Raw genomic sequence first — 10,335 nt, forward strand, 5'->3', positions numbered from 1 at the left:
AGCGTCGCGCTGCGACGCGTTGTGAGCTTGAAGATCGACTATTTTCAGCATGCAACCAAGTGTAAAATCAGCCATTACGACGATTTTAGTCGACTAAATCAACCTTATATTTAGTCGACTACAACTAGACTAAAACTAAGACATTTCAGATGACTAAAATATGACTCTGACTAAAATGACTAAAACTAAATCAAAATCTGCTGTCAAAATCAACCCTGCTTCCTAGGTAGGAACTGATGTTCTTGCGCCCATGTGTTTCTCTCCAGCAGGCAGAGGACGTCGCACAGTCAGAAGGCACCCAACAGCTGCACCTGCAGCCCAGCGACTCGTCAGAGAAGCAGCAGCCCAAGAGGTTACACGTCTCCAACATCCCCTTCCGCTTCCGAGACCCGGACCTCAGGCAAATGTTTGGGGTAAGATGAAAGGCTGCTGCACCCCCACCGCACACAGTGGTGGAAAAAAGTACTTAAATGTTTTACTTAACGTAAAAGTATCAATACTGCAATGTAGAAGTACTCTGTTACAAGTGCAAGTCCGGAATTCAAGATTTACTTGAGTAAAAGTACAAAAGTATTGGTATGAAAATGTACTTAAAGTACCAAAAGTAAAAGTACAAAAAATGTTTGAAAATAGCAGATCCACAAGCTCACAATGCGTCGCGTTGTGAGCTTGTAGTTCTGCTATTTTCAAATAGCCTAGGTATAAAATAGGGCTAAAGAGGTTCATGTATGTTTTATAATGTAATCATTTATACCTGCAAAGTAACTAGTAACTAAAGTTTTCAAATAATTGTAGTGGAGTAAAAGTACAATATTTTAACCCCGAGTAGAGTAGAGTAGAAGTAAAAGTATTGGAAATTGGAAATTCTACTTAAGTACAGTACTTGAGTAAATGTACTTAGTTACTTTACACCACTGGTGTTGTTAGCTTGTAGATCTGCTATTTTCAGGTCTCGCGACGCCGGTGCACGACTAAATGTTAAATCAGGCATGTGTGTGGTGTGACGTCACGTGACACGATATACCGGAGAGTGCACAAAATAACATGTGGCTCGCGGCGATGTACGACGACGCCCGCAACAGACCGCGTGTCACCAGTGCAGTGGGACGATAAACATGACTTCACATCCCTGTATAGCTGAGAGCTATTTAGACATACTGTTGACATAGAACATGCTTTAAGTACGTACAATAACAGCGGGCTTACAAAGAACATTTATATTTCATGCAGATACTGTAGTGTAGAAGATGAGCGAGATAAATGGAAAGCCACAAGGCCTGTACTCATCCTACACACAATGTTATTGCCTAATGCCTTACGCCAACCTTTTCTGGAAAGGGTTCGTGGCCCACCCGTTGTTACCACTTAACACGGCAGCCATCCGGCTGCCGTGTTAAGTGGTAGCACGGGTGGGCCACGAACGCCTTAAGTGGTAAGATGGGTGGGCCACGTGCATTTTCGGAGCATGTTTATTTCAATCAATCTGTTGTGGGGGCTGGATCAATGGAACTAATGTAGTATATACTGTACAGTTTCATATAACAGTCATACACGCTTGGTTCTCTCTCTCTCTCTCTCTCTCTCTCTCTCTTTCTCTCGTTCTCTCTCTCTCTCTCTCTCTCTCTTTCTCTCTCTCTCTCTCTCCCTTTCTCTCTCTCTCTTTTCTCTCTCTCTCTCTCTCTCTCTCTCTCTCTCTCTCTTTCTCTCTCTCTCTCTCTCTCTCTGACACACTAACACACACACACACACACACACACACACACACACACACACACACACACACACACACACACACACACACACACACACACACACACACACACACACCCACGCCCACACACACACACAGTCCATTACACGAGTGTTTGTTTAATCACCAAGTCTCTTTTATCTTGCGTTACATCATGTGGCACTCGGGGCCGTCCTGCTGTACCCATTAAAGATAGATGTTCTACTCGCACCTTTTTATATAGAAAGCCGTAAATAATTAACGCCGTTACCTCTCGGTGGCCCCTAACCCAAATTAGAGGGGTCTTATTAATGTTTCATCTGCCACGCCTGTCCCTAACTGGTCCTGGGAGGGTTGGGCTGTTTGGGCAGGCACGTCTCCAAAACCCCCTCTGTTGGTATACAAAGAATAAGCAAGCATAAGGCGGAGGGCTGCAGACAGTGTTGAATAGTAACGAAGTACATCTACTTGAGTACTAGTGCTTAAGTACACTTTATTGAGTATCTTTACTTGAGTATTTTACATTTTTGGACACTTACAAGACATATATTGTACTTTTGACTCCATTACATTTCTAGGAAATGGAAAAGAATTATGAATTAATCACTTGAGCCCTATTTCAAATCTAGCGAAAATAGCTGATCTACAAGCTCACAGCACATCCTGCTGCATCTTGGAAGCTTGCAGAACTGTTATTTTCACTATTATTGTTTTGTGAAAAAATTCTGGAAATTTCTTAGAATTTTGGGGCCAAATCTTTTATAAATGCATTGATATTAAAAAGTAAATATACTTTATAATTAGTACTTTTGAATAAGTAAATTTAAAAGCATGCACTTTCGAATACTTAAAAAGCAGCACTATGTATGTTACCTGTATGTTAATACAATATAACTTTTACAATTGGGGTGGTTGTATTTTGTCTCCCTGCTCTTCTATTGAGACATTTAGATCGTGTCAAAGGTCATGTCTCACCTAGACACAGGATCTGACACGAATTTTGACCTGACGGTAAATTATTCAGCACTTGCGCAGGAAACCGGGTTCAAATCCGGCGTGGAAGAGGAAAGTTACATAGTGCAGCTTTAAATATTTAAAAGTACTCCAGTACTTTCATCTCATCAAGTACAACATTTGACAGAGCAACTTTCACTTGTAGTCGAGTAGCATTTGACCAGGAGTATCTATACTTTGACCCGTGTACTGGGGTTGTTGAGTACCTTGCCCACTGGTTCAGACTAATTCTTTTATTGCCAGTCCTTGCGACCGCAGAAACCCCATTTGTTTTAGATTCGCTAAGAAAAAACAATCACACTGCAGCAGCAGCGTTTCCTCAAACGCCCTAAATGTCTGTTCTCTCTCCCTGTAGCTATTGGAAAGTTTAGATAACGTCAACATACAACTGCTGTGCCATGCTTCGGAAATTCGACGACGCATTTAAAACACAAGCGCAGTGTTTTCTGCGGGGCTGCTCCGGCCTATATACAACACACAGAACTGTGAGCCTAATTCTGCATGTTTGATTACCAGGAGAGGGAAAGAGAGTGAGGGAGAGAGAGATAGAGAGAATGTAAGATGATGACGGAGAGAGAGAGACAGACAGAGAGAACGCGGTAGGACGGGACAACAAGTACCCATAGCAGAGTATAGTGAAACGTTGACAGCCTATTCCCAGATGCCTCTGAATACACACATCATGGAAATCAAGTCCTCTGTGGGTGTGTTGGTCGAGCTTGTTAAGATACAGCAAGGGTGTAGCTGGAGTGTTTACTGATGTTGGAGAGCACACACACACACACATGCACTCTCTCTCTCACACAGACACACACACACACACACACACACACACACACACACACACACACACACACACACACACACACACACACACACACACACACACACACACACAAATTCACTGGCATAAACCCTGGCGCTAACATTTAATATAATAGGAGGCTGGAGATTTATCCCCCTGCTCAAATGGAGTGGAACATCTGTTCCCCCTGGTTCTTTGTTCCAGAGAAAAGGGAGTCTGTCCCTTCGCCTTTCCCCAGCCACGGAGCCCTTGATGCGGGGAGCGGATGGGGGATGGAAGGGTCCCGTCAGTGGAGACACAATTAATGGGATTCCTCAGCACGGTTAAAAGGGAGTTTATCCTCATTAGGTGTGTGTAGGGTGACAGCTCCGGTTAGGAGTGGTTTGTGTGTGTGTGTGTGTGTGTGTGCGTGCGTGCGTGTGTGTGCTCGTGCGCTCGCTCGCTTGAGAGAGAAAGTGAGAGAACTCAAGAGAGTGAGTGTATGTGTGTCTGTGTGGAGGACTGGGAGTCTTAACTCCCTTCCAACAATCCCCAGTCACTTAGGAAGGTCTCCAAGGCAGCCAGCACTACACCACAATTAACCAGTGACAACCAGTAGTAAAGGAGTGGGGGGGACAGGAGAAAGAAAGCCACGAGAAAAGTAGAGAACAGAAGAGAAAAGTATTGGAAGAGACAGACAATCTGGTAGCACTCACTACAATCAACGATGCTCAGAGGGCGTCCAACCCTGTTAACAGCGGGGTCACAAAAGACGAAAGGCCCAAATCGCTCTGCCCCAGGAGAACTGTAACACAAGAAAAAGTTCGTCTCGGCTTCCAAGGGAAAAAGTTTGGAAACTAATGCTGACTTCTCGCTCGTGACTCGTGATGTGAGTTTGTGTGTCACTTCAATAGAGCAGTTTAGCAGTTTGTCCAACTTGGTGCTTTTCTCCTGGGAGAGGAGCGTGCGCGCGCACGCACACACACACACGCACACACACACGCTCACACACGCACACACATACATATACAACTCCTCTTCACTGCTAATCGCCTGGCCTTGACGATTAATGGCAGTGGGCAGAGCAGTGGCACTGCAGTCCAGATTCCATCTGGGCTCAGCCTTCGCCACAATAGGCTGCCGTGATACTCTCCTCCATTCACTTTAAATGGGGCTTTGAGCAACCGGCTCAATCTGCCATTATGGTTCCGCTAGGCTACCGCCACAATGCAAACAAAAGGCAATAGGCGAGGCATTACAGCAAATGGAATCCTGTGTCATTTCAGCAAAAGACGTAATAGAAAAGCAATACCACAGTATTAAACAAAGCCATATAAGGGAAGTTCAATAGGTCTTTCTCTCTGAATTGCGCAATAATCCCCAGTAATACTCCCCGAATCCACTACTCCCCCAAGTCCAGAATCACAACGTCCTCGTGCTAGCCAGAGTGTTGTGTGTGGTTGCTGCAACACAGATTCTTAAAAAAGGAAAACTAAGGCCTTGGAAAGGAATAAAACTGAGGGTTCATTACCCAACCTTATTTGAGTTTAATTCATAATTAGAAAAACACATTTGGAGGGAAATTACTAGGCTGGGGAAGAGGGTTTTTAATGGTAGAATGATAATTGGCATTCACAGCACCAGTTCACTGATTCAATTCTCTCATTCTCAAGACGTGGCTGAAATCTCTAATCTACGATCGCACCTCCAATATCTCTTTGCGAGAAAGGGTCTGGGACCGCGATTCCCAGCATGCACCACAGGTAGTCACTTAGCCACAGCCCCTCATGCTAATTTGCTTTACACGATAGCCCTCCTTCTCAAACAATAGGGTAAGTGTAAATCCCGGTCTGACCGCATGTCGTTATCTGTGGGTTTTGCCCCGTTCATAAGTTCCATGTAATTATTTCTGATGCGACGGAACCAAAAGGTGTGCCACTGGATCCAGCTGGGCTATGGTGGTTTAAGGACCCTGTTCATTTAGCCCCTCACAGAGTGAAACTGACAACCTGATATGCAGTACTGCTGCTGTCCCCTGAGCCCCAGCTATGTTTAATTAATAAGCAGGCACTTAGTGAGGCAGCCGCAAGAGGGTCCTTACTGTCACACTCCCAGAGGTAGGGGTCCTAAATGAGTCATTAGACACACATACACATGCACTCGCTCGCACGCTCAGACCTGTGCGTGTCGCACGCACGCGCACACACACACACAAATACTTACAGTATGACCTACCTCAGCAGAGTGTGAGTGTGTGCGCGCACACGCACATTTTTGTGGTGAGCGCCGGGGGTTGGGTTTTGTGCTAATGGAGTTTTAATGATACCTGCTCCTGCCTAATCACCTGTTCTAGAAGCTTCCAGCTTTACAGGTACCCGGCATTCCAAGCAAGGAGGGAATTCTTTTTTAATGTCTCGTGTTTCGTGGCTACACTCTCATTTTCCCACCCAATTATTCCATAAGGCTCCATTGTACTCACAACAAACCTGCTCCTGCGCCTCGCCTCTGAGGAGGCAAGTTGTAATTATAATCCAAAAACCAGGTAATTTACATCAAAATATCGGTGCGGAAAATGGAGCCATTTTCCGCGGCGAGCGGGGCCGTTAGCAAAGCCTCTTAGTTTCCATTGCTTTTGTCGCCCTTTGCTACCGGTGTGAGTGTGTTTATTAAGGTGATTAGGTGTGTTTGTTTATAGGATAGAGGGGAAAGGGAGTGATAGATGTTAAAGGTCTTTCTCCCATTAAACACACAAACACACACACACACACACACACACACACACAGTCACACACACACACAAATGCAGGCTCTCCAGGCCTATTAGAGGTAAATCTGAACAGCCAGCGTTTCTCCTCAGTGTTTGTGCAGAGCAGCCCTTCAGCGCTGCCCTCAGAGTGCCATGCCGCTGCGATGTTAAGCTGCTGTGTTGTGCAGGGTGGAGGGGGGGGGGGGGTTGGAGACGCTGATTTACACCTCTTTCTCCTCCGGTGGAAAACAGCTCTAATTTGGACTAATAGAGACGACTGTATCCCTACTACAGCTGTCTCAGCCCCGGTGCCTACAATGGGTATGGATGGAGGAAGGAGAGAGAGAGAGAGGAGAGAGAGAGAGAGAGAGGAGGAAAAAGTTAAGGGAGAACAACGAGAGAGAGAGCAGACAAGAGAGAGAAAGCGAGAGAGAGGAAAAAGTAAAGAAGAACGAGGGAGTGAACACGAGCGAGTGAGAGTGAGGGGGGGAGGCTGTACGAAAAGACAAGCTAGTGGTTTTTCCTGAAACCGAATGATAGATCAAGGGGACGGGGACGGGGGGGGTGGGGGGGGGGGCGTAGACGCTACACAGCAAGATCCTGAGTCTTAATGTAACCCAACAGCACTCTCTGTCTTGAAGTAACACTAAGGATTTTGCAGTGTAGTTGGTAAAAAAAGTCTGGGAAGATTTTTTCTGTCATTTCTTCATGGAGTTTATGCGTGCGTGTGAGTCTGTGTGTGTGTGTGTGTGTGTGTGTGCGCGTGCGTGCGTGCGCACGTGTGCGTGTGTGTGTTCGTGCGTTAGTGCTGGGCTTGGCCTGACAAGGTAATTAGTCCTAATGAAATAATGCAGCTATTGTGGACAACAATTAAAGGTAGCTGTCATGCTGCTCATTAGGCTGAGTGGAGGGCCGCATTCATTCGCCTCTATTCTTAATGATCTGATCCTGCCGGCACGCCCGCTGTATTGAACGCTTGCCGTTTCATCCCACCCTCAAAGGCACATAACGTTGGCTCTCTGTCTCTCTCTAGCTCTCTCTCTTTCTCTCTCTCTCCCTCTAAAGGTATAACCTGCAAAGGCTTTCCGTGGGGAGAGGAGGATGAGAGCTATAAAAAACGAGCGTGGAGAGAAAACAGAGGTAGATGGGAAGGGAGGGGCCGCGCAACGGCTGTAAACGACTTGTTCAGTGGGCCGTGCAAGCTTTCTCATTGGGACTGTCTCCGTGCGGGGCCAGAAGAGAGAGAGAGAGACAGACAGACAGACAGAGAGCTCCTCTTCTCTCCCTGCTGATGAGTTCTCTGCTGATTCCGGCTGTCTACAACCCTAAAGTCCCACGCTACCAAAGTGACACACACACACAAGCACCCCCACTTTCTCAGCTGACACAACCATTGCAATATGTGGCTATATTCAGGCTATGCGCATATATAGATTGCTGTGTGGCTGTACAACAGGGTGTCATGCATGGAGGGTGAATAGTGTGTGTGTGAGTGTGTGTGTGTGTGTGTGTGTGTGTGTGTGTGTGTGTGTGTGTGTGTGTGTGTGTGTGTGTGTGTGTGTGTGTGTGCGTGCGTGTGCGTGTGCGTGCGTGCGTGCTCGCATGCCAGTGATGTTAACCCTCTTCTCTTCAGTTGAGGGTGCTGTTGGTGGTGGAGAGGTGCATGTCTGACCTTGCCTTTGCTTTGCCTGAACCATGTTTATTTATTTATTGAAATAAAGTGCAGGATTCAAGGCCTGCATGGGTAGTCGGTACAGTACAGAATGTGGGAACAAGGCTGAGCATTACCATACGGCTCTGCTGCGCGCTGTGGGGACCCCAATAGACTGGAGGAGTGCGAGCTCCACTGCTAACGGCTGATATTAGACCACTGTACCCGCTTTCACACTGACAACAGTAACCACAGTGAACGTTCCAACTGATTTGAAATACGTTCTGTTTGCTGGGTAACGCAATAGTGATGCAAGTCAGCCGTTACCCACTTAAACCCTATTTACTTCATCATACTACGAATAGCGAAAATAGCCGATCCACAACCTGTCAGGATCTGTCTCCTTATGTTTTGTTTTGTAGTGATATTTTAGTCTGTCCTGTTTTTCTGTGGTGTACTTAGGTTTTACTTTACTGTCGTGTTCCTTTTATTTTGTAGTATTGTTTCTCCTGTTTTCCCTTGTCCCTGTTACCTGTCGCGTTGCGTTGTGATTACTGATTAGTTAGTTCTCCACCTGTGTCCTGTTAGTCCCTTAGTCAATTGCACCTTAATTGTCTGCCGAGTTCGCCTGTGTCCCTGTGTCTATTTAAACACTGTGTTTGAATGCGTTCCTTGCCGGTTTGTAACCTCTATATCTCTGTGTTATTTAGTGACTTTATTCTGCCTGCATTTGGGTTTCTTTGTTTTGATTCTTTGTTTTGCTTGTGAGTGCCAGGGTTGAATATTTGACTTTGAACTGTGGTCTTGTTAGTTGTTATTTAAAACCCTGGTTCTTCACTCTGCGTTTGGGTTTTGGGATTGTAGATGCAATTTTCGTTATGATATGCCCAAAATAGGAACCCCGGGATTGAAGTGGTTTGCTTAGCTAGCTAGCATGTTCAGTAGTTAATATTGTGAAGGGGAAAAAAGATAGGCTAGTAGGATAGATGATAGTGTGGACTCTCCCTCACCCACTGTTAGTTAACAATAAAAGACAACATTATTAGTTTACAAGCCAATATTAACCAACCACCAGTCAATCGGAAAGTGCTCAAGGATTTTTGCTAGCAATATGAATGTTCAGGTCACACACAAACTGGTGGACGGGTAGAGGTGGTTGTGTGTCGACATGGTACCAGTTTTGGGCTCATTTCTTACTACCCCTCCCTTTAAGACATATGGGCTCATTGTTTCTACCCCTCTCAGCTTATGATACGCAAAAGGGAGGCTTATTTTCTTGCTGAAACTCGGACGCTGTCTGTTTTACCCGGCCGAAGTTCAGTGCTGCGTCAACGCGTCAGCCTTTCAGTGCTTCCCATAAAGTGTATTTACAAGAAGACCCACAGTGTTGTGTTGAGGTACAGTGGCATACAGACAGACAGACAGACAGGCAGGTTTGTTCAGATCAACCCCATGCTCACATGGATCTTATGAGGGTTAAGGGTGAGAAGCGAGGCACGTGGAGTAAATCACTGCATGCTGTGTTTTCTTTTAGGCATAATTAGACCCCTGGTATGCCTGGGGGCCGTTTACCCGATTGCAGAGGCTCTGTAAAGCTGTGACAAAAAAGGGAGTGGTGTTCCTCGCTGCACACGCGGAGCAGCATGACGTTGCTTGCTGTCGGGCGAGAAACCTTGTATCTCCATGTTTTTTCTCCCCCCGTAAATGAATGCCCTACTTCGTCATACAAAGAGTGTCGCACGAAAGTAGTGAAAATAGGAGGTCTACAAGCTCACGACGCAATAATAAAAAAAAAAGGAACGGTCTTGGACATACAAGGTTTCCACCCATACGGCGACGACATACATGGGTGCAAGACGGTGTTTACCATGTGTGAAAGCTATAAAGTCAGTTCTCATCATATTTAAACGCATAACCATGACAGCCATGCGCCCGCCGCGCTTAGCCCCCCCCCCCCCCTCCGCGTTCCGTGTTGAAAGGCGTGGCCGAACCACCAGCAGCTCTGACTCTAATTAGCCAATTAAAATGAGGCATGGAGCCAATCAAGAGCCATTAAGAGGCTGATCAGATAAGAACCTATAGGCGCCGCCGACCGCAAACGGCATGTGGGGGGGGGGGGGGGGTCTGCTGCTGTGACAGGTAATTACGGTGATGGTCTTCATCGTGGGCGGGTGTCGGGGGGGGGGGGGGGGGAGTTCAGGGGTAAACAAATGTATGGTTTATCATTAGCCTTGATGGGCTATCCCTTCATTCCGTTGCCTAAACCCTATCACTTCCTATTTTAATTGAGAAAGGAGGGCCCTCGCCTGTAAAAAAAAAATACCCTCTGCTTCGTTTTTTATCGTGTGTGGGGGGGGGGGTCGAAAGCGCAGCGTGAGAGGAAAAACAAGATGATGGCCATCATTAAGACC

At 46.3% G+C, this 10,335-nt stretch overlaps 1 protein-coding gene across 1 annotated transcript in view; it reads left to right on the forward strand.

The window, feature by feature from the left end:
• Positions 1–10,335, forward strand: part of rbfox3a (RNA binding fox-1 homolog 3a) — a 47,127-nt gene that overhangs the window by 14,117 nt on the left and 22,675 nt on the right. The window contains 2 exon segments of the mRNA XM_080455647.1: positions 267–413; positions 3,753–3,870. Coding sequence (XP_080311773.1) covers positions 267–413; positions 3,753–3,870 — 265 coding nt within the window.

This window comes from Gymnoscopelus braueri, assembly GCF_963280865.1.
Source record: "Gymnoscopelus braueri genome assembly, chromosome: 17".
NCBI classification, from domain to species: domain Eukaryota; kingdom Metazoa; phylum Chordata; class Actinopteri; order Myctophiformes; family Myctophidae; genus Gymnoscopelus; species Gymnoscopelus braueri.